This window comes from Neofelis nebulosa, chromosome 16, assembly GCF_028018385.1.
Source record: "Neofelis nebulosa isolate mNeoNeb1 chromosome 16, mNeoNeb1.pri, whole genome shotgun sequence".
Taxonomy (NCBI): domain Eukaryota; kingdom Metazoa; phylum Chordata; class Mammalia; order Carnivora; family Felidae; genus Neofelis; species Neofelis nebulosa.
Genome location: NC_080797.1, coordinates 31,005,695 through 31,033,292, shown reverse-complemented (window position 1 = coordinate 31,033,292; position 27,598 = coordinate 31,005,695). Strand labels below are relative to the sequence as shown.

Here is a 27,598-nt window from a genome sequence, read left to right as displayed (position 1 = left end):
TTCAATTCAGGTCCCAGATTCTTCTCATGGTAATGAAAATACGTGCAACAATATTCTCCACTCCTCCCAAACTAGGTCGTCCTGGTCTTCTCACTTCTAACATTTTCCCAGTGAGACCTGACTCTCACCTCCAATTCTGTCACCCGTGATAAGTAATCACATTCTATCAATTTCGTCCTTGTAACCTTTTCTGTATCTCTTCTTCCCTTTCCATCCCCATCGCCACCACCCCAATCCAGGTTCAAAGTACCACACAACTGGATAATTAATCTACGTCTGCCAAATTAGGCAGTCTTTCACCTCTTCTCTAGAGCAATCCTTTTCACACAGAATAACAGTATTAACTATCCTAAGACATTAACTTTGTTTTATTCCACTGCTAAAAAGCCCTCCAATAACTCCCCATTATAATCATTTGTTCAAAACTTTCATTCAGTTCGGGGCACCTGGCTGGCTCAGTTGGTAGAGCATGCAACACTTAGGCTATAAATCCAAGCCCCACGTTGGGTGTAGAGATTACTTAAAAATAAAATCTTTAAAAAAAATATGTCATTCATTTAACAAATATTTACATAGGGCAATACTTCTCAAACTATATGTGCTAAGGTCCAGTTTTCTTTTACAAGTTTCTCATCAATATTTTTACAAAATACAATAAAAAACATGATGATGTTAAATTGCTAAAAAAAAAAAAAAAGTTTCTAAATTCTTACTCTGAGTTTCAATATTTATTTCATTGTGGACTGGTAACAATGGTTCATGGTCCAGCAGTGGTCCAAAGACCATACTGCAAACAGCCCTGATGCTGACAACACATGGATAAAAAGACATTACGATTGTGCCTTCAAAGTCTTAGAGCCCTGGTTCTCAATGCAGGGTGATTTTGCCATTCAGGGGAAACAGTTCTGATCACTACACAGGAGGCAGGAAGGAAGGAGGGAACTACTGGCATTGAGTGGATAGAGGTCAGAGATGCTGCTAAACAGCCTACAACAAACAGATTTGGGCCCTTCTCCCAACAAAGAATTCCCCAGCCTAAAATGTCAAAAATGCTGAGGGTGAGAAATTCCCCCTAATGTGTGTAATGCAAATGAATAATTACAGTATATTAAGAATAGAACTACATTCTAAGTACATACAAGGTACAGAGGAAGCATAGGAGAAGCACCGGAGTCTGTCTGGAAGGTCAAACATTCAGTAAAACAAAGGAGTCCTCATCTCCTGATTCACAGCTTTCTACAACACAACTCCAACCTAACTTTTAAATCTAATTTCTTGCTTCTTCCAAAACCAGCTCTGCTAGACTGGTCTAAACTGTGGATTCTATACCTTGCTGAGTCTGTCACTCTTCCCAGGGCATGGATAACCATCCTTTCCCCTCCTATCCCAAATCCCTCAGCATTCAAGGCCTAATTAAGTTCTGCCTCCTCCATGAAGTCTTCTGTGATTCTTTCTCTTAAAATTGCTATAGGACTTTTCAATTAGACCACTCATTTGGCACTTTATCATATACACTTTTGATATCATTTGTTAGGTTATGGTGCTTAACTTCTACATGATTAGTTAACATTTATGTTCCATCTCTATGTTGACAATATACTTAAGACAAAGCTTCTGACATACCCATTCCAATCACTTCCTTCCCTGTATTAATGCTACAACAGATGCCAAAAAACACATGAAGAAAGTGGACTAGACTTATTAAGTATTAGACATTACAGTCCTACAACCAATGCTTCAGGTCTTTGAGCTCATGACAATTTGAATACATCCAGTTACTAGGGTGGTAGTTTATTTATAAACCTTAGTGTCACAGAGCGTCCATTCAATCCCACACATTGCACACTTACACTTCTTACTTTAGGCCAAGAGAAGTCCACTGATTTTTGCCACACTTAAGTTCCAGAAACTGCCAGAAATAAGAAAACTAAGAAATCTCAATTGGGGCAGTTTCTCTGGAAACAGATAAAGAGATCTTTATATTTTCGGGCAACACCCCCACTGCCATGACAAAAATCTGAAATTTTGGAAAATGCTTCTAATCTCAAAAAGAAGCGGAAGAAGAAAAGGGGTCGAGGGGAGGAGAAGGAAGAGAATCAGGAAGCAGGGGAGGAAGAAGAAAAGGATGACAAAGAGGAAGATGAAGGAGGTGGTTTAATTCTTTAGCAGAGAGATGTTGGAGAAGTTTAAACAGTTTAAGAAAGTGTCTGATATCTAAATACAAAAGTCAGATTTCTGTAGCTTATTTTCTGAATGCCTATTTATAACTGTATACAGGCAATGGTGGGGGGGGGGGTGAGGCCAAACATACAGATCTTCAGTGTTTTAACAACCCTTCTCTTCCTCTTCACCCTCCTAACCTATCATTTGTAAGTTCTGAGAACCTTTACAGATGGAAAACTTTGTCAATTTCTTGGAGAATTAATTAAGGAAGAAAGGCATAAGTTGTACTTAGTTACTCATCATAAAATATTCTTTGACATAAAATTGAAAGCTTCCTTGACTACTTGATTCTTGGCTTCATCTCTCCAGCATCTGGAGAGGCAGTTGAGAATACAGACCCTGGAACCAGATGTCCTCCTTCCAACCCCAGCTCTGCCTCTTACGAGTTGTACAAACTGTATGTCATTTCCTTCTCCTCCTTTAAGAATTCCTGAATCAGGAGAACCAAGTTCTAGTCCTAGTTGCGCCTCTGCCTGTGCCTCTGCCTTGCTTAGTGACCTTGGGCCATAGTTTCCACATCTGTAAAGAGAAGAAGCCAGGGGATTGCACTAGATCACCAAGGGTGATTTTGCCCCCCGGGGACCATTTTGGCAATGTCTGGACATAGTTTTGGTTGTCACCTCTAGGGGTGGGTGCAAAGTGTCACTGGCATCTAGTAGGTAGAGGCTGCTAAACATCCTACAATTCACAGGACAGCCAGCGCCCCATGCCAAATAATTATCCAGTCTAAAAATGTCTATGACGCCACAGTTGAAAATCCCTTGGCTCTAGATCTCTCCAAGACCGCCTCAGAGGTCCCCAAGAAGTGGGGCTGAGAAGGCCCATTTTAGCAGTTTTCTATGATGGGCCTTCATGAGAGAAAAACAATGTACATGTTAAGGGTATGGACTCTGAGGCCAGACTGTCTGGGTTCAAATCTGACTCCACCACTCACTAGCTGTATATCTTGGACTAGTTACTTAACCTTTCTGACACAGTTTCCTTCTCCATAATATGGCGTCAATACGGAATCTACCTGATAAGGCTGTTGTGAGAATGGAATAAGCTAATGTACGTAAAGCATCTAGAACAGCACCTGGCACCATGTAAGTGTTAGCTACCATGTCATCATCACCACCAATGTAAATATGGGCATAAGACGGGATAAAACAGCCAGCGCTTCACTTCAGGAGTCACATGAGCTGGATTCCTCAGCGGGAAGGGTGTGAAGACCGAGCAACTTTAAGCACAGGTCCTTCCACATCAGAAAATCTGCTCTCCCTCAAGTCATCGTGTCCCATGTCTCCCCTCTCCTGCTTCCATGGCTACATAAAGGCTTGGATGCAAATGTTCTCATGGTTTGCAGGGAACATGGTATATAGATATACATATAGATTTTTTTTTTATTTATTTTTTTTTATTAAAACATGTCTGGGGGCACCTGGGTGGCTCAGGCAGTTGAGCGTCCGACTTTGGCTCGGGTCATGATCTCACGGCTTGTGGGTTCAAGCCCCGCGTTGAGCTCTGTGCTGATAGCTCGGAGCCAGGAGCCTGGAGCCTGCTTTGGATTCTGTATGTCTCTCTCTCTCTCTCTCTCTCTCTCTCTCTCTCTCTCTCTCTCCCTCTCTGCCTTCCCCCACTCACGCTCTGTCTCTCTCTCTCTCTCAAAAATAAATAAACATTAAAAAAAAACATGTCTGTACATTTGGATCTGTATCATTTTAAGATCCGCTTTGCTGTATTCCACAATGAGGGTAAGAGGATGTAGCATAGTTTATTTGATTATTTCCTTACTGGTGGACAGTGACCCAATTCTTGATCTGTAACTCACCTGCAGTTGCCAGCAAATCTAATCCATTAGACTCTACAGACAGCTCTGCCTCCTCAAAAGATTTCTAAAAGTCTATTGATAAAAAATGTCAACTGAATTTATATATGATTTGACTCTGAGATATTAGCATAGCTACATTATTCCTGTTCAAATGTAAGTAAATTTTACTTAAAAAACCAAAACCAATGGAAGAATTAATTCAAGGTTAAAAATGTCAACTTATAAAAAGTTACCTATAGTATTTTTTTTAGAGTGTGTGCTTTAGCTCTAAATACTGCCTCAGAGATTTTGGAAATCACATGGTCATAAGCCATTTCTTCTTCTAAGTAAAAAAAAAAAAAAAGAACTTTATACATTTTCCCAACATGAAAGTTAGAATTAGTAAATTAGTAAACTGTTACTTCTTCATATCCAAGTATCATCCACAAGTACTTTGTGGAAAAGCAGAAGGGGGAAGTTTTGCATCTCTAACTAGTGAGCAATTGCTTTCTTTTCCTTTCCTAATAAATTACAGGCAGACTTGAACAGATGTCAGGTTGGCATTCAAAACCTAAAATATAGCTGAAAAGCAAGTTATGACTAATACAAGGAAAAAAGATGAATGTCAGAAAGCTTCATTTTTTTTTCTTTTTTTCAAATTTCAGATAAGCTCTTTAGCCTTAGGGTTCCTTTTACAGAGCCCTGGAGTTCGGCTAGATGTCTTAACCCCCATTTAAATTGCAATCTCTCCTCATGAGTGGGGGTGTGAAAATGCATTTTAAGAGTGTCAGTGTTTATGTTAATCTGAGCAAGAACTCCCTCTCTCTCAAATATGGCGCACAAAACCTCAGTGCTCTTTCTTCCACAGTATTTTTTTTTTTTTTTTGCACTGTTCTTAGCATGTGAAAGATGTCCGCCTGTGATTGAGAGGCTCCTTATCTTCTCGGCGGCTCTACTCCATAGAGTAACTGCAGTTTCACGTATGATATCAGAAAGGAGTTGCTTTTCTTTAGGATTTCAAAAGAAACCTTAAAACTACAGATTGAAAATGGGCTTAGAGAGGGAGACTTGAAGAAAGGCGACCAAAAAGAATAGTGTCAGTTTCAAAGAAGGGGCGGGGGGGGGGGGGGGGGACACAAGACCCTAACAGAGGCTCTCCTCCCCACCAGGTGGTCTGGATATCTGCAAGATACAGAGTCACCACAAGACAGCGTGAAGCTGGAGGCCCTTCGGTCTCCAAGCCCTTTTCCTTCTAGCCCTACCACGGGTAACTTCTGCTAAAGGCCCTTTCCTTGGATACATGTAAACCTAGCCCTAAAACTACATTAAGAGATGCTAATTCTTTAACAACTATTCCACTGTTCTTTGAAGAAGGTTTTTTGGTTTTGTTTTTTGTTTTGTTTTGCTCTGGCACTTACAATTTAGGGGTAACTGCCAGGGATGCAGAAAAATCAAGTTTCTCTACAGAATCTCTATCTTTGCCAACAAAAGAGCTACAATGAGAACTGAGGTAATCAATCGATTATCCAGAACACTCTCCCCGAAACTGCATGGAAGGGAATAAGTGTAGTAGATGTCTGAGCGGAAGGATATATTCGGCTGACGCTTGAGTGTGCTCAAGGACAGCAATAAGCTGCTGAGTTTATTTGCTGAGACTTGCAGATACCAGTGTGTGATGCCCACATTTCTACCCTGGGTGCTCCTAGGGCATTTATTGCAGGTGCATGACCTCATCTGACCTTTAATGTTCCTGCAGAACTACGTGCCTCTGGTTAGCCCTTTAGTCTTCCTATACCTCCTCAATGCTACATTCCATATATATCTAAACTATATTTTCAATCCTGAAGGTAACATGAAGCTTTACAAGCAAAAGAACTGTATTACCTAAAAGCATAACTATTCATAAACACAATGAGAGAAGAGAATTCTAAATTTATCATTCTGTGAGCCCACAACTTTGATATATAGGCAAAAAGATCCATTTAGCGAAGATTCCTGCTTACAAAGTAGACCCAATTCTAGACTCCATGGTACACACAATGATTTGGTCTCAAGCCAAAAGTAAAAGAGTTCTCTGCTTAAAACAAAACAGAACGGTCCCATAACCTACATAAATTATTCTTTACTAATCACTATTTTTTTCCATTTTAATCGATTTAAACAATCACACCCAGTGTCCAGTTGGATCCCAAAACCACAGAGATTTATCTATTTAGTTAATTAAGAGTGAGGAAGAAATCAGCCAATTTTGTTCCCCCACCTGACAGGGTAAAAGAACACAGGGTATATATATAAAAAGGACCCGTGTAGTGTTACTTTTTATTCTATACAAAATGTAGCAATCTGTACTTTTATATGCCTTTACCAAAACCTAATGAGAATTTTATAACCATACTGTTCTTGCACCGCAATGAGGTACTCTACTATGGAATTCCCCCCCAAATTCAAAGGGAAAAAGAAGACTCTAACGGAAACAGGGAATGACACATGCACAGCAAGAAAATTATTTCCCAGCCTTTTTACCATAAAAATGTAGCTTTATGACATTGAGAATCTTCATTCAGAATAAAAAAAAATAGTAATAATGTCTTTCAACTTAGTTCAAAAGTAAAGGTAGTTTTTTTTTAATACTTTTTGTCCTTTAAATCAAATTGTTAACACATGATTCTTGATGGCCAAAAGCCATAAAGAGAAAAAAAATTTTTTTTAAACAGAACCCATTTTTTGTCCAATTAACGTAAAAATATTAGAAAAATAAATCCACGAAAAAAGGTTTTGGATAGTAGCACTCACAAAAGCAAAGTATTATACAAAAAGCAAAGTATTATAATTTAATTAATTTCAATATGGACTACAGAAACACAGATTCATAAAGTCACTCAAAAATCCCAAATCTGTTTTGATTGAATTCCAACCTCTTCAACAGCTGGCAAAGTCACAAATCGACCGATAGGAGTTTTGCTCCTTCACACATTATCCACCTAACTGCAGACAGAGGCCCCAATGAGCAGGGTTTGGGTAACGCACAAACAGGAAACTCGTATCTGAATAACGGAATCCTTAATAGCTTCCAAACTGTGAGAAAATATTATAATATAATAAAAAGATATAGTTTATAACAGAAGCAGTTGGTTTTCTACTTGTTAGCCAGATAATATAAATGTTCAAAGAAACAGAATCATTAGACTCTCAGTCTGGAAAATTAGTAAAAACATTCCACAAGAATAATTTAGAACATTTAAGATCATCCTTTTATCTCTCCTCACACCCAAAATAACCTAAACAGTATTTCCATGTCTTGACAATAAGTCCATAAACTTTCAAAATACACATGACCAAGATAGTGAATTACCACATTTTTTACTATGTTCCAAATTAAAATTCTATTTTTTTTATGGACTTGGCCTTTGTATCTTTCAGATAAAAAAGTATGTTATTGCCATCTCAAGGTGTATAAAACTCAGGTGATGAGGGTCTCTGTCATTTTCTCTTAATCCAATTCCAAACTCGACCTTTACCCAGTGAACAGGTGTGTGCTGTGCCTGTAATTTATCACAGTGAGCGGCCAGGCAGGAAGGCTACCAACAATAGGAGGCTAATAGAACCAAGCACTTAGTGCCTACACAGCAGTTCTCTTCCCCACCACACTTTTATCTGCCAGTAGCAATGTAAAGATAAAGAATGATGGAGGGTGAGGGGAGTGATATATTCGTATTCCTTCAGGGTTTTTCTTTAGATACTGTTTTTATACTAATAGTCTGCCAGAAGCTGTTATACATTCCTTTCTCAGATATTCCGTGGCTCACATTCCAATTCAACCTATATGATATGGATATGGAAACAGTCATGACAGCATTTCCACTAGTGAAAATAAAGCCACTTCACACACAGATAAATTAAATAAAACTTCAAGAAGAAAATGATAAATGAACAGCACATTTCTGTGTATGCAATATGGAAACTTCCATGTATATCCTACATTTGTCTCTTTGGATCAAACTTATCTAATTTCAAAACATGCCAGGAATCCATTTACTAGGTATGAAGATGTACTAAATGGGTAATGCAACAGCAGCTAACTAATGTAAGAACAATGCCCACAGTCTAATAGATAACGATGATTCCGCAGGGTACATCTGACCCACAGTGGGTCTTTAGAGTCAGGTGAAATTTCCAAATATGCCCTATAGGAAAACATTCATAAATAGATAAATAAAATGAAATTTCTAAATCTGTCCTATCCACAGACGTACTTAAATTAATAAATAAATCAATAAGATAAAGTAACCGCAAATATTTCTATTTTCCCTATAAAACAAAAATGTAATTTTACAAGTTCTAATACCTCACAAATTTTGGGGGAAACTTTTTTTTAAAAGAAAAAGTTAAGACAAAAATACACTGGCAGGTTTGAAAGATAATTTCAAAACATTATTAAAAAAAAGACTTCATCACATTTTTTTTTTTTTAACAACATAAGGTTTGATCAAATTTTCCTTTTTAAACTCACCCATCTGTTCCACAATCTCTGGAGGAAATACTCGGGAAGCAAATGCTCGTCGAAAAATATCTGAAAATTCTTTGTCCAGACCTCCTATTCCCATTTTTTCAAAGTTCCAATCAGGATTGATGATAGACTGGCGATTTTCCTTAGTTTTAGCTTTGCCTATGTCAAACGAAGATAATCAAATGTGAAACAAGAATTTCATTACCAGGTGGAATAAGATAAGACTCACTGGGCATCTTTAATGAATAAAGAGAAGTTATCCTCTACAAAGATGAACATGCTCTTAGCTGACTTTCTAATAAGAAGGATGAGTTTTGCTATGTTAACTACTGTGCCTGGACCCATTTAGGGCCAGCAAAACACTTGTGAAATGTCTAAGCTCACACAGTCGTCCATTTGTGATCAATCCATGGAGACTGGTCCTCTTAGCCTCTAATCTTAACCAAGTTAACTAACTTGGCTGATTAGAAGAAACACCATGTGTCTATCTGATGAAGGAAATACTAGTTGCTAGAAATGCAACTGAAATCTAGCAATCCTCAAGGCTCCTGAAGCAAGTGTATTTAAAAATGCATGTATTTATCTAGATGAAGTTAATAAACACTGTATATTTGTTGAGAAGATGCATTGAATAAGTCTGATGTCTTATTTTTGTTTTTCCCCATTTGCACACAAAAGTCTAAGATCATCCTAAAGTCTTAATGATTTCAAAATTCATGTTTTCACTTTCACAAAGACAAAAATGATCTAACTTAAATGTCATAGTGCCACCTAAAGTAACTCAAGAGAACCACATGAGCTATCTCAAAAACAATAAAAGTGCCTTAGTACATTCTACTAAAAAGAAAGTGATACAATTTTTTAAATTAGAAAACAAATGGTCACATTAGAAAAAGTTTGCCCTAGATGGTGATTTTATGGTTAGAGTTTTGTGGACTCAACATTTCTTCTTTGAAGCGATCTGAAAATATATTTCTTATACTGTACTGCCCTCTTGCGGCCAAATTTACTGCATGCTATATCAGTCCACAATTTTATCTATCAATGGAAAAAACCTATCAATCACACCTTTGCATGAATTACTTAGAAATACCCACATTGTATGAAAGCCATGCAATGCCCATAAGACAAGACACCTTGGAGCGCCTGAGTGGCTCAGTCGGTTAAGCATCTGACTCTCAATTTCCGCTCAGGTCATGATCTCATGGTTCCTGAGATCGAGCCTCTTGTCCGGCTCTGCACTGACAGCACATAGACTGTTTTGGGTTCTCTCTCTCTCTCTCTCTCCCCCTGCCCTGCTTGCATGCACGCACTCTCCCTCTCTCTTCTCTCAAACATTAAAAAAAAAAGGTAAGGCATCTTAACAAAAGGTGTATGAAAGGTATATAAAATACAAAGAAAACACTTCAGAAATGTATTGGATCAATAATTGGAGATTCTGAGAAATCCTAATCCATAAGACAACATGCATAGTCATTAAAAATTATGTTGTTGAGGCATATTTATTAAGAGGCTTGAAATATGTCAAGCAAAAGAACAAATTATAAAACATGAAAATAGAATCAAATTGTAAAATTTTAGAGTGTGTGAGCTATTTTTGAGTGAATGTCTATCCAAATTTTATGAAACATTTATTTTATTGTAAAATTCAGAAAAAACAGTAAGAAGGGAATAACTTAAGGATTGAGGAAAAAGGTCACATATTTGAAGTTAAGTAACCTTGGAAATCGTGGTGTGTAGCCAACGAAAATCCTCTTCTTTCTACTGGCGTAGACACTGGCATAGTGAAAACCAACCCCAAGTCAGAACTACTACACAGTTAATGGCGTCATTATTCTGGGGAGTTACTTTTCTTAGAGACCAATCTGCATTATTTTAATATAATAAAAGCAAGACTAACATACAAGAGCAGGGCTGAGCTATGAGTCTGTTGGAGAGACTTTCTTCACCTGCACATTCACCGTTTAACTCAATCACAAACCGAAGTGACGCTAGGATCACATTTAACACACCACCGTGCATGAGGCAGTCGACAAACAAATGGCCAGTTCTCAAGGTTATGAAAGACGGTGGAAGTCTGAGGAACTATCAGAGAGAAGGACTTTAGAAATTAAATGACTAAATGCAATGCGAGATCCTCAATCAGATCCTAGAACAGAAAGGACATAATGAAAAAACTAGTGAAATCCAAATAAAGTCTGTATTTTATTTTTTTAATGTTTATTTATTTTTTGAAAGAGAGAGAGCATGAGCAAGGTAGGAGGTAGGAGAGAGAGGGAGACACAGAATTCAAATCAGGCTCCAGGCTCTGAGCTGTCAGCAGAGAGCCCAATGCTGGGCTTGAACCCACGAACCGTGAGATCATGACCTGAACCGAAGTCGGACCCTCAACTGACTGAACTACCCAGACACCCCTAAAGTCTATATTTTAGTTAGTGGCCATGCAACCATGTTAACTTGGTTTTGGTAACTGTACTCTAGTTATTTGAGATGGAACATCAAGGAAGCTGGTGAAAGGTATATCGGACCTCTCTGCACTATTCTTGCAAATCTTCTGTAAGCCTGAACTTACCTCAATATTGAAAGTTTAAAAATCAATTTTATCTGTATTTTTCCTGATTTTTAGTGTGGTTACTAGGTTACTAGGAAATTAAAAATTATACATATGGCTCACATTACACTTCTATTGGACAATGATATCTAGTGAAGGTTTTAAACTTTTTTTTCTGTAGCAGCACATCTGACAGTGATGAAATCCTCCATGATTTTGTGATAAACCTTCTCAATGGAGATGCCCTTATTCTTCTCCCAGACATGAAAAGCGTGGTAGTTGAGGCACATATAATAACAGAGACAGTCTCACTTCATTCAGAGTTTTCTAAAATTGCAAATCTTACCAATAAGATTGAGTGATGAATTGTCTGCTTTTTCAAATGCAACTTGACTGTTTCCAACAACCAGTCCTACTTCAATCTGTATAGAAAGACAATTATTAGTAGTTAGTCTAATAATAGACTTCTGGACTTCTTAACACAAGGCCAAAAATGAAGGGGAAATAAGGTCTCTCTGAGCAAAGCAACTCTTCCAAACTATCATCTAAGTTAAATTAATTTTTCTCCTAACTACCTTGTACTATTTCTATTTAATTTCAATGCATGTGTCTTTTGATAATGCCTGTCTTTTTGTTATTATTTATGAACAATAATCATCATCTGCATTCAACCAGGAGTACAAGTACCCATACAAATTTCAAATTACTATTAAGTCTACAAGTAAGTGTATTTTCCGCTATACTTTAATAACAGCGCTAGCTTATAAAAGCAATGTTTTCTCCCTACTACCTTAAAAGAAAGAGTACATAATATAAAAGAAATCACTGAGCAAGAGAATGGCTAGGAATGTTATATTAATCTGCACAATTCACATCGCAATGATTATTAAAAATAAAACATACCTTCTGTCTTTTTCCTGTCGCAGGCTCTCCCTTCAGGATGCTAGGATCCATGGCTTCGATATCCTTTACCAGCAAACCGAAAAGCTTTTCATTGAAGCTAAATACAAGCTATGTAGAAAAGAGATAAGGGGAGAAAAACCACTTCATGATACAATGGCTTGATTCTCACATCATCACCAGTGTTTTCCAAATGCAGGGAAGCAGCTTTCTCCTGTACATCCCTCTCAAATCTGTTCCACAGGCAAACTGCTCACACAAGCAATGAGAAGAAAAGGGAACTAACATTTACTGAGTATCTTCATGTGCCAAACCGTATAGGATGTCCCATACTTGATATTCACAAACTGTCTTGGAAACAGATAGTCTTCCTCAGTTTTACTAGGAAGGGAGCTGAGATCTGGAGAGGGCTTAAGCAGTGGAAGCCAGAGTCATAGTAAACAATAGTGCCAGGATTCAAGCCTGGGTCCATGACTCTAAAATTCATGCCTTTCCACCACCAATGCAAAATTCCTGCCATACAAGTTCACAGACAGATGGTGAATGCTCATTCATTCACCAAGTATTTATTGAGCGCCTTCCATAACCTAGGCCCTCTTCTACATGCTGGGGTATAACAGTTAAGCACAGCAGGCAAAGCTGACTGCTAATCCTGCCACTAGTGACTACTGCAAGTGGGAATAAAAAGTAAGAACAGCGATGTGGGGTAAGATATTTATTTCTTCTCTGTATTATTTGTTCCCTATATTATTTCTTCTCTGCATAATCATATATCTGCATGATACTGGGTTTTACATAATTACAAATACCAAAGCATTTGCTATTAAACTAGTAACACTAAAGGAAAAGGTAAAAACAATGACATTTAGGTAGGCAATGAGAGCACAATTATTCATCAAAAAGTGTAGGGATCCAGAAGAAATACAGCACGGCTCAAAAAGCAATGGACATGTGGTCACCAAATTATCAGCTGACTGTCATCTTGGGGAGCCTTCCCGGACCACCTAATCTCAATTAGCACCATACTGGCCCTCCAGCGCATCATCTCATTTTACTTAAATCCAAGTACTTAACATTAACAGCAATGGCATTTCTCATTTTCTGTCTTCCCCAACTAGAAAGTAAGCTCTGTAAGAGTAGGAATTGTGTATATTTTGTTCACTGCTGACCTGCAGAACCTAACATAGTAGCTGAAACACACTAGGTTATCCATTAAACACTTGTTTAATTAATTAGCAGCTCAATTAACCAATGGGTTCTTGTCTCAGCTACAGCCCTGGCAGTGTAGCCATGGGCACATCATTTACCCTCTCTGAATGTAAAAATCACTCATTCCAATTCTAGTACTCTTAAAAATAATAAATGCACTATAACGTTTTCCTGTCTAGCAGTGACTCAGTTTCCACTTGTGCAAGTTTGATATCATAATGTATGGATTATCCAGATCCCTAGTCTTGTTCTTCCAGATTTATGCCATTTCACTTAGGTGAGAGAATCAAAAGAAATGACACTCCTTTCATCCAAAAGCTGTTTCTTTCCACCACTTCTCTCCCTGCCGGTTCTACATACTTTCCCAGGTGAGAGCCTCCGAGACAGTGTAGGTGAGTCACTAGAGATCAGAATGTTATAAGCAGTGATTTGCAAACTTTTGGTCTTATGACCCCTTTATATGCCTAAAACTATTTGAGAACTCTCAAAGAGCCTTTGTTTAAGTGGATTATATCCACTGGTATTCACTATAGTAGAAATCAGAACAAGAAACTTAAAATGTATTTATTAATTTTAAAATAACAATAAATTTATCATGTGTGAACATAAATGATATTTTTTAACATAAAAAAACCACCTATTTCTGAAATAAAAAACATAAGTGGAAACCATGGCACTGTCACATTTTTGTAAATCTCTTTAACGTCTTGCCTAATGGAAGACAGCTGGACCCTCACATCTCCTTTAATAGCCAATGTGCTGAGCTAGCACACATCACATAGTTTGCAGAACTCCATTGTGTATTTGTGAGAGAATAAGAGGAAAAAGAGACATAACACCTTGGTATTATTACGAAAATAATTCTGACTTCACAAACGCCCTGAAAGAGCTTCAGGTCTCTGGACCATACTTTGAGAACTGCTGCTATGGCGTTACGATAGGAGGAAGGAGTTAGGAATAATTAAGAAAAGTCACAAAGGAGGAGACAAATATAATGGTAAGGCCAAAAGAGCAATGATTATTTATGTGTACAAACAAGCAGCAATTTATGGACTCACACAGCTTTTTAAGTAAAACTTGAAAAGAACAGAATTTCTTCCTAGGAGATTAACAATATACTAACTGAAGTCCTTTTGCAAGAAGGCAAGATCAGCAATATCATTTTTAAGGATAGAAAAATTGGGCTTCAGAGGTTCCAAGAAAAACCTGAAAATACACATACATAATTTTCTTAAGATTCTCAAATTAGTTTAGAACCAAAAAAGTTACGAATTACTTTTCTACAGAAATATATCAGGGAAAAAGAAAAACCATCCAGAGACAAAACAAGTGTCTCACAATAAAAAAAGTAAGAACTCTGAAACATTTAAGTCTGCAGCATTCTCAAGTTTGCACAGGGAAAAGCTGCTGTAATTAAATTTGACATTGTAACCTAAAAGTTACTTTAGAATTTTTTTGAATGGACTCAAGACATTCAGCAAATGTATCACCCTCACTTTTTATCACCCAATTGGATATATCTGTCCATATACAGAGCTCCTCCCAGTTTTTAAACAGTCGAATTAATTTGGACAACTGCAATGACTGGAATGCCTGTCAAGTGGAAGACATGAGAGAAAATTCAAAACTACCTGCTGTCCCACTGAGAACGCCTGGTTGTTGAACTGCTGAATGAATTCCGCTGCCATCTTGTCAGTATCATAAGGATTGGAGTCAATGCTTTTTTTCTGCAGGAAATCAATCTCGATGGTCATTGTGCCAATACACTGTTTGGCTTTGTCAAATGTATATAAGGATACTAGGGGGGAAAAAGAAGCATTTCTTAAAACACAGGGACACCAAATACTTGCTGTGTTTTGAGTAACTAAAAGTTTCACATAAATGAATCCTAACAAAACTTGACCAAAAGAGGGCTTTCCATGGCCTTTACTGACAGGACACACAAGCACAGATTAAAGAAAATGATAATAACCACTAGAGATTTTGTTCCCCTCTGAATTAATTAGTTCACATTGTACAGCATTCTCCCTCTACCTTTACCCCTCACCCAACTCTTATGGGAAATCACAGCCCTCCCCACATAGTCTCTACATCTTCCTCCTTCTCATTTAACAGAGGACAAATGATAGTATGGGAAGTCCCAGTGGAGTTGGCATAATACGCTGCTTTCAAACAAGATTTTTGTTTGACACAAGCAAGAGCTAAGGTGAGAAGTGTGTACTCTTTTGTCCTAGCAAGTTACTATGCAGGACAAAAAAAAAAAAAAAAAAAAAAAAAAAAAATAGCTTGAGAAAAAATAAATTACTCCAGAGCGATTTGAAGTTCGACATTTCTTTTTAAAAAAAAAAATTTTTTTATGTTTATTCATTTTTGAAGGAGAGAGAGACAGAGTGTGAGCAGGGGAGGAGCAGAGGGAGAGAGGGAGACACAGAATCTGAAGCAGGCTCCAGGCTCTGAGCTGCCAGCACAGAGCCCGATGCAGGGCTCAAACTCACGGCTGTGAGATCATGACCTGAGCCGAAGTCAGATGCCTAACTGATTGAGCCACCCAGGCACCCCTAGCATTTCTTTTTTAATACTATAAAAATATTTACTAGGGCACCAGGTGGTTCAGTTGGTTAAGCGTCCAGCTCTTGGTTTTGGCACAGGTCATGATCTTGCAGCTTCATGGGTTTGAGCCCCGCATCAGTCTCTGCACTGGTAGCTTGGAGCGTCTCTCTCCAAGAGATTCTCTCTCTCTTGGAATTCTCTCTCTCTCCCTCTCTCTCTGTCCCTCCCCTATTCGCACTGTCTCTGTCTCTCTCAAAATAAATAAGCTTTTGAAAAAATATATATTTACTGAACACCTACTATAGCCAGGGAACTATGGTAAGTACTACATGTATAACATGTAAAAGAAGCCAAGGACGTTTTTAACTCATCTTTGTATGAACAACACCTGACAGCAAAAAACCCAATTTCCATGCTGGTAACAAAGGAGGCAAGACAAAGGGACTTTGGAGTCTGTGTTTCAATAGATTCTGTTAGTAACTAGAAAATCAAAGTAAATCATCTAGCTCTCTGTGCCTTGATTTGTCACATTTGTAAAACAAGAAGACAGGACTACATAAACCTGATGAGGACCACATAAACCTTATGATTCTTTCATACCCTAAATTCTATTCTAAATTTATTTCTTACAGTCTAGCCAGTTGAATTAGATTTAAAGATTTTCTCTATATTCTCTGAATGAAATTGCTTACATAATCATATTTTTATATCCTGGCTCACTGTTGTAAAGGGGTACACACATATTTTAAAGATAAACATTTTCAAAAGCAAAATAACTAAGAAAGCCAGAGTAAAGAATAGAAAATTCACTGAAGATCAAAGAGTAAGTCCAAATCTCAGCTGAAAGTTTCAGATACTTTCTTGCCTCTACTTCTCAGTGTTTTGTTCTTTCTTAACATTTCCTAGAAAATACAGGTTATACATTAAGTAATTTTCATAAACAAGACAGCCTAATTGTTTCCTCACATAGTGAAGATAAGTATAGAAGGAAATGTTAATGTAAAAATGAATAAGTTGATTCATCGATTCCATTTCCAGGTGTCTGTCCTAAAGACTCCTGAACATTTGCCTAAAAATGGAGAGGTTCCTTGCACCATTATTTTCAACAGTCAACACTGAAAAAACAGTGATCAGTAAGGAAATAATGAATAAAATGTGGCATATTCATAATGTGGAATACCAGACAGCAATCAAAACAAAAACTTGATGTATATTTAATAAATATGGCTATTAAAACAAAATATTGAAGGGGGCCTGGGTGGCTTAGTCAGTTAAGTGTCCAACTCTTGGTTTCAGCTCAGGTCATGATCTCATGGGTCGTGAGTTTGAGCCCTACATCAGGCTCTGTGCTCTCTCCTTCTCTCTCTACCCCTCTCCCACTTGTGCTCTCTATCAAAAATAAATAAACTTAAAAATATATATATTGAATAAAAAACTATATTGCAGAAAGATTCATACCATATGACATCATTACATGCACTAAAGACTCAAAAATAGTGGCGCCTGGGTGGCTCAGTCAGGTAAGTGTCCGACTTCGGCTCAGGTCATGATCTCACAATTCGTGAGTTCGAGCTCCACGTCAGGCTCTGTGTTGACAGCTCAGATCCTGGAGCCTGCTTCAGATTCTGTGTGTCCCTCTCTCTCTCTGCCCCTCCCTTGCTCGTGCTCTCTCTCTCTCTCTCTCAAAAATAAACATTAAACATTAAAAAAAATTTTAATTAAAAATAAATAAAAATAAAGACTGAAAAACAATTCTATAACATAATGCATGTACATGTATATACATATACACACATGTGTTTATATATGAGTGTGTATCATCTATATATCAAGAAACTTAAGTGTATTAAAATATCATTATTACTGACTATAGTTTTTCAAATGTGCTTTAAGGTTAGTGTTCCTAAATAGAAAAGACCAAGCTCTTAGAATTTCAGATGCTGTGGGCAGTACCATGGACAGCGCCACAGGCAGCACCATGGTCAGCACCATTGTCAGCCTCAAAGGGCCAGATGCCCTGAAGCATCCACGAGCAAAGGACCATAAGATTGAGAATGTTTTCTTATTTTATGATTTATAGCAATTTAATGTCAAAGACTAATAAAAATTATTTTTATAAACAAAGAATGTATAGGCAGTATTTGAATAAACAGTTACAATGAATAAACATTACAATGAAAAAAGTATATGATGATGGTCAAAAACATGTTAATTGAACATCAGTCTGTAATACCTAAAATACGGCATCTCCAGATGGAGAGAAGACTAAATGATTCTTCTAGAAGATTCCTTCACACTAAAATCACTGACTTGACTGCAAAAAATTCTCACCCTACAGACAGAAACTCCTGTTCCAGAATCTTTGAATTAGCACTCCCCTTCATACCACACATCCTACCCTAACTGTACCCACATCACTACTACACTGAATCAGTTTTCTACCTTTATGGCCACATCATCTACATCACTCAAGCCTCCAAACCCTTCCTTGTCCCAAGCTTACCCCCCTAAGTCCCACTTGATCATTCAGTTTTATAATTTTGACCATTAAATCTGTTTGGGTCACCTTTTAAGAAAAATGTTTATTTATTTATTAAGAGAAAGAGAGAGAGAAAGAGAGTCACAAGCAGGCACTGTCAGCACAGTGCCCTATGCGGAACTTGACCCCATGTGCCGTGAGACCATGACCTCACCCGAAATCAAGTGTCAGACACCCAAACAGACAGGTACCCCGTTTGATTCACCTTTTAAAGAACGGACTGTACTGCTAGTGCAGACCCTGCTTGGGATTCTCTCTCTCTCTATCTGCCCCTCCTGCACACACATGCACACATACTCTCTCTCTCTCAAAATTAAAAAAAAAAAAAAGAATAACTCTACCATCAAGACAACCATTTCTGGTAGCAGAAGAATGCTTTAAATGTAATTTAAGTCACAAAATACATTTCTCAACTCATCAAGATTTATTACCTTGAATTTCCATACCTTTCCACAACGGAATGTATCTACATTAAAGGTTAAACTTAAGCGCTCTCTTAACTGTATTTAGAAAAATATGTTTGAAGAAATAAGCAACCTAAGCTACATACACACTCATTTTCTCACTAATACATTTTCATTTCTACCAATGTCTGTAAATAAGGAACCTTGGCTTCATGCACTGACCTACTTCACTTCAGTGCTGAATTCCTTCACTGTTTCAGCTTCTCACCCTGCTTTAGGTGAGGGGGTTATAATAAAGAGAATCACTTGTCAGTGTCTCCCAAAATGTGGCTGAGGAACCACTTAACAATGAGTGTTAAAAACACAGATTCAGGAATCAGATTCCTCAAGGAAAGGGCCTGAGAATCTTTTTTTTTTTTTTTTTTTTTTTTTTTTTAACAAACTCTCCAGATGTTTCTCTCAGGCAAATTTGGAAAGCACTAATTATGCAACTCTCCCCACCAGCTACCCATATCTAAAGTAATTTCCTTTATTTTTACCCCAGTCAAAAAATTTTATTCTTCATCCTATTTCCACAAAGGGAAAAAAAAAAAGCCACCTAAAGATATCCCCAATATTGAGGCACCTGGCTTGTTGAGTCAGTGGAGCATGCAACTCTTGATCTTGGGGTTGTGAGTTCAAGCCCCATGTTGGGGGGCTAAAGTAGAGATTACTTTAAAAAATAAAATCTTAGGGGTGTCTAGGTGGCTCAGCTGTGAAGTGTCTGACTCTTGATTTCAGCTCAGGTCATGATCTCATTGTTGCGAGATTGGGCCCTACATCAGGGTCTGCGCTGAGTGTGGAGCCTGCTCGGAATTCTCTCTCTCCCTTTCTTTCTGCCCTTCCCCCACTCTCTCTCTCTCTCAAAATAAATAAATAAGTATTTCAAAAATAAAATAAAATAAAATCTACAAAAGAGAGATAACCCCAATATTTCAGTTCCCTCTAAGGAAAACATAAATAAAAAGAAGTTCCCATGAAAAATTTTAAAAAATAACTCCACAAGTTTACTATGAAAAGAAAACATAACATATAACAAAATATGGCAGCATTTCAGCTGATGAAGTGTCTTCCCCCAAAGAAATCAACCATGAACTAGAAAAAAATATGCGTAACACTTTAAACTGAATTAAATATCCTCAAACAAGTACTTAGAAAAATAACAAAACATCTAAAATCAGAAGATTAAAAAGTAAGAACACAAATAGACAAAAGAAATGCAATGAGAGTTTATGGAACTCAGGAAAGAAACTGAAGAAAAAGATAAAACTATTTCAGAGTGAATAATAAATTATAAAGTGCCCATAGAAGAGTAGATCCAAATTACTATTTAGTAAGAGGCAGTGAAAGAAGAGGAAAACAACCAAGAAAATAAAAATAAAAGAAAGAAAGACTTTTAAAAGAACAAAGAGAAAGTAGTTGAAATGGAAGATAGGCAGACAAGGACTAACATACATATAATTAGAGCCCCTAGGAAGAAAGTCAAAACAACTGGACCAGAACTAATGTTCAAAACCATAATCTAAGAAAAATTTTGGAAATAAACAAAAACTTAAATCTGCATATTGAAGTGACCCATTATATCCATTGGTCATTGACCTAGAATATCCTAATAAGAATATTACACTTTAAATACAGAAAAGTCCTCACGGCTCCCAGGCAGAAAAACTGAATTACTTATAAAAGTAAGAAAATTCGACTGGCATCAGACCTCTTAAGAGCATTATACAAGGCAAGGCAATTGTGATCAGTATTTTCAAGAAATTCAAGAAAACAAGCCAAGAATTCTATGTCTATGCAAGCCAAGCTGCATTTGAAAGAGCAAAGATATAGAAAAACAGTTTGAATATGCAAGAACTTAATGAACACCTATACACATATATACTTCCTAGAGGAATGTACTAGATCACAGGTTTTATACAACCAAGTAGAAACTGGCTAAAGGACTATCATAATCATTTAAGTGACTTAACTGTAGAGTTAAGACTAAAACAAGTATGGGGTCATGTGTGGAAGAATAGCATATAAACATCATGCTCTGACAAAGGAGAAAGAAAGCAACTACTATGTAGAGCATGGTGACTATAGTTCATAATATTAAATTGCATATTTGAATGTTGCTAAGAGAGTATATCTTAAAAGTTCCCATCACAAGAAAAAAACTGTTTTTGTAACTATATATGATGATGGATGTTAACTAGACTTACTGTAGTGATCATTAGCAATGTATACAACTGTTGAATCACTATGTTATATACCTGAGACTAATATAATGTTATATGTCAGTTATACCTCAATTTTAGAAAATTTCCTTCTTCTACTTAAAAAAAATTTTTTAATTTAAAAAGAAAGCAACAAACAAAATTGGAGGAGAAGGGGGGATAGAAAATGATCATTAACTGCTATACAGGCAACAGAAGAGAGTTAAAGATATCACTTAGAACTGACAGAACAGTTTTTGAAAAGGTCAAGAAAAAAAAAGGGGGGGGGACCAAGGGTACTATGAGAGGTATAAATGCAAAAGTAGTCACTAAAACAAAAATATAAATACTCCTAAATACCAAAATAAAAAATTAAAAATAGCCAAGATGGTATACCAAATAGAGAAACACAACTAAAATGGAAGATAACAGAACTGAGATTGAATATATCAGTAATATCAATAACTATGAAAGGGCTTAATAAACCTATTAGAAGATTTTTAAATTAGCTCATAAACCAAAACCCAACTCTGTACTTTATACTACAGACACATCTAAAACACAGGGATTCAGAAAACCTAAAAGTAAAGCGATGGGCAAAGATATGCTGAGCAAATTAAAAACAATAAGAAAGCAGGGTTTGTAATCCTGACATCAAAGTATAATTTACAACACATTAAACAAGACGAAGAAGGATACTTTATGATGCTAATAGCCACAATTCACATTAAAAATATAACAGTTATGGGGGCGCCTGGGTGGCACAGTCGGTTAAGCGTCCGACTTCAGCCAGGTCACGATCTCGCGGTCCGTGAGTTCGAGCCCTGCGTCAGGCTCTGGGCTGATGGCTCGGAGCCTGGAGCCTGTTTCCGATTCTGTGTCTCCCTCTCTCTCTGCCCCTCCCCCGTTCATGCTCTGTCTCTCTCTGTCCCAAAAATAAATAAAAAACGTTGAAAAAAAAAATTAAAAAATATATATATATAACAGTTATGAATATCTACATACCAAATAACATAGAAACTACTATGTAAAGTAGATACTACAGGAGATGCGAGGAAAAATAGAATAGAAGAACACTAAGATTTTAACACACCAGTTTCAGTGCCATACAGGGCAAGTAATTCCATTAAGAATACAGAAGATCTGGGGCGCCTGGGTGGCGCAGTCGGTTAAGCGTCCGACTTCAGCCAGGTCACGATCTCACGGTCCGTGAGTTCGAGCCCCGCGTCAGGCTCTGGGCTGATGGCTCAGAGCCTGGAGCCTGTTTCCAATTCTGTGTCTCCCTCTCTCTCTGTCCCTCCCCCGTTCATGCTCTGTCTCTCTCTGTCCCAAAAAAATAAAATAAACGTTGAAAAAAAAAATTAAAAAAAAAAAAAAAAAAAAGAATACAGAAGATCTAAACAGCATAATTAGTAAAGGAGAGCTTACAGATATATAGCAGACAATAAACCCTGATAACATAGTATACCTCCTTCTCAGTGCACACGAACCATTTTCTTTCTCTGCGTGTGTGTGCACATGCATGTGTGATGACAATGCTTAAGATCTACCCACTTGGCAAAGTTTAAGTATGCACGTAGCATTGTTAACTACAGTCACCCTTCTACACATTAGATCTTCAGAACTTCTCCATCTTACATAACTGAAACTTCAATAACGCATCCTATAAATGTATTCTTCAAAAATATCACCATCATGAAAGGAAAAAAATAAAAGCCAAAGATTAGAGAAATGACAACAAGTACAATACACGATCCCGAACTGGATCCTCTGCTGAGAAGGAAAAACATGTTGTAAAGGAAATCACTGGGACAATTAACAAAACTGAAATATGAACTAGAGATTAAAGTTTCAACATTTAATTACATTAACGTTTAATTTCCTGAATTTGATTAATGTAAGAGCATATCTTTGTCCTCAGGAAATATACACTAAAGTATGAGATGTAAAGAGGAATGATTTCTGCAATTTAATCCCAAATGCTTAAGAAAAGAAATGTGTGTGCGCACATGTGTGTAGGGAAAGAAAGGAAATGAATTTTAAAAATATGGTAACTGGTGAATCTGGTAAAAATAGTATATAGGAATTCTCTTATTTTTGCAAATTTTTTGTAAATATCCAGTTTTTTAGGTTTTAAAAGCAAGCAGAAAAAAAGCTGACTTAAGTATTCTTGGCTTCTTCTCTCCTTCTCCTGCCGTACCCATGAAGTTGACAAGAAGATTCATAGTCCATTTCCCCAATTTTGACACAGTGCCTAGGAGACAATGCCAATATTTGCTTATTTGTCCCTTGGCTTATAATCCACAAGTAGCTTAGTCCTTTTTTCCTCCTGAGGTCATAACCTTCTTTCCACACCCTCCCCCAATGAACTGTGATAACTTCATTATAAGATACACACTTCATTAAAATAAGCATACCGTTTGCTTAAATACTGCCACTCTTTCTTCTCCTTAACTTAATCTGATTTATCTTTCCAAACAAACATAAAAGAAAACATATCTCAGTATATAGTAAAATGGAACCATCAAATAATACCAATTATTCCTCTTAAATATATCTTAGATTTTTAAAAAATTTATTCCACAGCCATAATTTCACAAAGGCCTATTCAACTTAATTCTAGGCAAGTCAGATAATCTCCAAGCTATTTTCCTTGACTCCTGAATTCTCCCCATTCCTCACTATACTCCACACTGACATCAGAATCTTTTCTAAAATTAGGATTTTGATGGACTCACTCAGAAATCTTCAGGAGCTCTCTATTGTCTTTGAATAAAATCCAAAAATTTTAGTATGTACTTTTAGGCCCTCCACTAACTGCATGTTTTCATCACTTAATACAATTCATTCAGGTAAATCCTTTCAATCAGGCACACATACTTCCTGAGCACTGCCTATGATTTGCTTGCTCCCATCTCAATGTCTTTTACTGATATTATTTCCCATCTTAAGAGCCTTTCTTCCTTATCTCTACTATGTAATGCTTTTCCCCTACTTCATAAACATGCTCAAAACTCCAGTGCCTAAAAAGATTTCTCTGGCTGATTTTTCAGCCTCCAATCAATTCATCCACTCCCATTCCATCTTAGCACTTTCACACAGAGGTCCCAATGGTAACACTTGTGCACTTATTTACTCTGTACACATTGTGTGAGCTATGAATAAGTGGATATTCTCTCCCCCATTAGATTGTAATTTTCAGGCAGACGTAAGTACCATAACTATTTACTTTCCATTCTCGTATGTCTAACCAGTAATATAAATAGGATGAACGTTTAACGGCCCTGATGACCAGCAACAGAAAATTTTACAGATTTCCACAACTATGAGAAAATCAGAAAGAAAATCCACATCAGGTAGCTTTAAAAAAAAAAAAAAAAAAATTACCTACCTTCTATTTCTTGCCCAATAGAAAGTCCAGCCCACTTTCGCTATAAAATAAAAGAAAAAAAAAAGACACTTAAAACCAAATCAATAAAAATTATAGAAATGAGGAAAAGGGGAATGTCTATGAATTTCAGTAACAGGAACACATTCAAAGATCAAAACGTGGTTTAGTGTTGAACTGTGATCCACAAAGATATGCTGGAGTCTTAGCTCCTGGCACATACGATTACAACCATATCTGGAAAAGTGTCTTGGTGGAGATACAGTCAAGTTGAGATGAGGTCAGGCGCACCTGGGTGGCTCAGTCGGTTAAGCAAACGACTCTTGATTTTGGCTCAGGTCATGGTCTCATGGTTCGTGAGTTAGAGCCCCACACGGACAGTGCAGAACCTGCTTGGAATTCTCTCTCTTCCCTCTCTCTCTGCCCCTCCCTCCCCTCTCTCAAAATAAATAAATAAACTTTAAAAAAAAAAGGTCATATAAAATTAAGATAAACCATAAACCAATATGACCTGGTGTCCTTGTAAGAAGAGACAGACAGATACATGGGGAGAAAGTCATGTGACGATGGAAACAGACTCAAGTGATACATCTACCAGTCAAGCAATATCCAGGTTTGTTGGCAACACCAGAAACTAAGCATGGAACAGATTCTTCTGTAAGGCCTTTGGACAGAGCACAGCCCTGTTGACACTTTGATTTCATTCTTCTAGACTCCCAAACTGCAAGAGAATAAATTTAAGCCTCCCACTCGGTGGTACTTTGCTACAGCAGCCCCAGGAAACATATTTATATGCTATACTTTATATCTGAACATCTATTCAAAAACATACAAAGCTTGCCTTTGTACAATAAAACTGGCCTCATTGAGTAGGAAGCTCCTTTGCACACTATACTGCTCCTGAAGGCCTTCATAGTATCAGATATTTCAGTGTTCTAAACATACTATGGTTACTTACACTGTTTCTTAGGATATCTCAAAAAGAAAGACACTCAATTCATGAAAACTAAATTAAAACTGGTCAGCTAATCTCTCCTGAAACCCAAGCAGGGATTCCAATCATTAGATGCTCCTGACTACTCTTTGTACTAGCCAAAGGATTTTCAGGCATTTGCAAATAGACTTTAGCCTCTCCCAGGTCCAGACTGGTTGCAATGGCAAGAATGTACGAAGGCAGGCCAGACTGCATTTAGGCAGGAATTTAGGACTGGCTTGGTATGGATTCAAAATTAGTCACTACTGATAACGCTCCAAAACAGCGAGAAAAATAACTTTTGGCCAAAAATCCACATTTTGTCTACTCATCAAACAGCGTGGATTTGGGGGTGGACTGTGAAGATGCTGCATTGTGAACATGTGCAGCACTTGCTTTCCCTCCGGCTCCCTCATCGCAGGCTCCTTCTCCCTCCTCTGCCCTTCATGCTCTCTTCCGTCACATCCCATCTTGCTTCCAGCCGATGAAGAATTGAGCAGAATGCTGAGCAAGTCCAGACTTGGTGTCACCAAGCAGCCAATTAGGTTCTGGACTTCAATCCCAAAGACAGACTCAAAGGATGACAGTAATAGTATTTATCATATGGGGTTGTTTTGAGAATTAAATGAGCTAAAATATGCAATTATGCATTAGTATAGTACCTGGCCTACAGTAAGTATTAGGGTAATTTTTTTTTAAAAAAAGCAGAGAAACAAGAAGAAATAATCAAAAACCATATTTCTGACCACCAAAATCCCAGCTCTGCAAAAGCTGGCAAACTCTAAAATATCCCAAACATCTTATGTATAGAAACAAATGTGGAAAGTAGTCCTGATGATAAAGAGGCATTCAAACAGAGAAAAGGGGAATAGTAAAGATCTCCCATAATCTTTCAGAGCTTCAAGAGATCTTTAACAGATCCCTAAAGAGTGTTTAATCTCTTTCCTTCAACCTCCAGGGTAGTAAATCACTGCTTACGAACATACTGGAAGGACATCAGGGTTCTATTACATTGCTGAGGACTATGGGATCAGCAGCATGAGTAAGACGATAAGGTAGAAAAGGACACAGACTAGTACCTGCAGTGCTCCTCAACTATGTATTAGGTGCCTGTGGACAATGCTAGCCAGTTTTCCCACCACAGAATCCACCAACAGTTATAAATGTAATCATAATCCTTCCACTCATTATAAAGCCCAGCAAGTTAAATTGCAATTTGAGGGGTGCCTGGGTGGCTCAGTCGATTAAGCATCTGGCTCTTGGTTTCAGCTCAGATCATGATCTCACAGTTTGTGAGACTGAACCCCGAACTGGGCTCTGTGCTGACAACGTGGAGCCTGCTCAGGATTCTCTCTCTCCCTCACTCTCTGCCCCTCCCCCACTCTCCCTCACATGTGCACACACACACTCTGTCTCTCAAAATAAATAAAAACCTTTAAAAACACTGTAATTTGAGATAACTACTCATATCACATTCATTAGTGTGACATCATTGCATTTTCTTTTTTAATTCTTTTAATATTTATTTATATTTGAAAGAGAGATAGAAAGAGACAGAGCACAAGCAGGGGAGGGCCACACAGAGAGGGAGACACAGAATCTGAAGCAGGCTTGAGGCTAGGAGCTGTCAGCACAGAGCCTGATATGGGGCTCAAACCCATGAAACGCAAGATCATGACCTCAGCTGAAGTCACACACTTAACCGAGTAAGCCACCCAGGCACCCCAACATCGCTGCATTTTAAAATCACTATCATTAGATGTCAATTGTACAAGTAAATGTTATTTTATTTATTTTCTTAAATTTTTTGTTAATGTTTATTTATTATTGAGAGACAGAGTGTGAACAGGGGAGGGGCAGAGAGAGAGGGAGACACAGAATTGGAAGCAGGCTCCAGGCTCTGAGTGGCCAGCACAGAGCCCGACACGGAGCTCGAACTCACAAACCGCAAGATCATGACCTGAGCCGAAGTTGGACGTTTAACCGACTGAGCCACCCAGGCGCCCCAGTAAATGTTATTTTAATATATTTTCTTACCCTGCAAGTTAACACTGAAATAACCTGAGACTTAATCTGATAACTACCTGATATTAGCACAGAATTTTTTTAAATTAGGAAAAAAAAAAATCAAGGCAATAAAAGGAAGGTATAGTAGAAATGGGCAATTAAGAATGCATCTTTAAATTCCTTATATAAACACCTAGATGTTTTTCTTCAATATGAATCAATACAGTTATAGGAAGATGCTTGCTTGAAACGAATTGATTCTTCTAGGACTTTTCAAAATGGAAGAGAATTGGGGCGCCAGGGTGGCGCAGTCGGTTA

The 27,598-nt window shown here is 37.5% G+C and overlaps 1 protein-coding gene across 1 annotated transcript in view; it reads right to left on the bottom strand.

Moving 5' to 3' along the window:
- The window catches only part of NSF (N-ethylmaleimide sensitive factor, vesicle fusing ATPase), a 150,576-nt gene that overhangs the window by 95,861 nt on the left and 27,117 nt on the right, over positions 1-27,598 (bottom strand). Inside the window, exons 4-8 of the mRNA XM_058705386.1 lie at positions 24,304-24,343; positions 14,811-14,977; positions 11,974-12,081; positions 11,417-11,492; positions 8,523-8,678 (exon numbers count right to left, since the gene is read on the bottom strand). Coding sequence (XP_058561369.1) covers positions 8,523-8,678; positions 11,417-11,492; positions 11,974-12,081; positions 14,811-14,977; positions 24,304-24,343 — 547 coding nt within the window. The remainder of the gene's footprint in view (positions 1-8,522; positions 8,679-11,416; positions 11,493-11,973; positions 12,082-14,810; positions 14,978-24,303; positions 24,344-27,598) is intronic.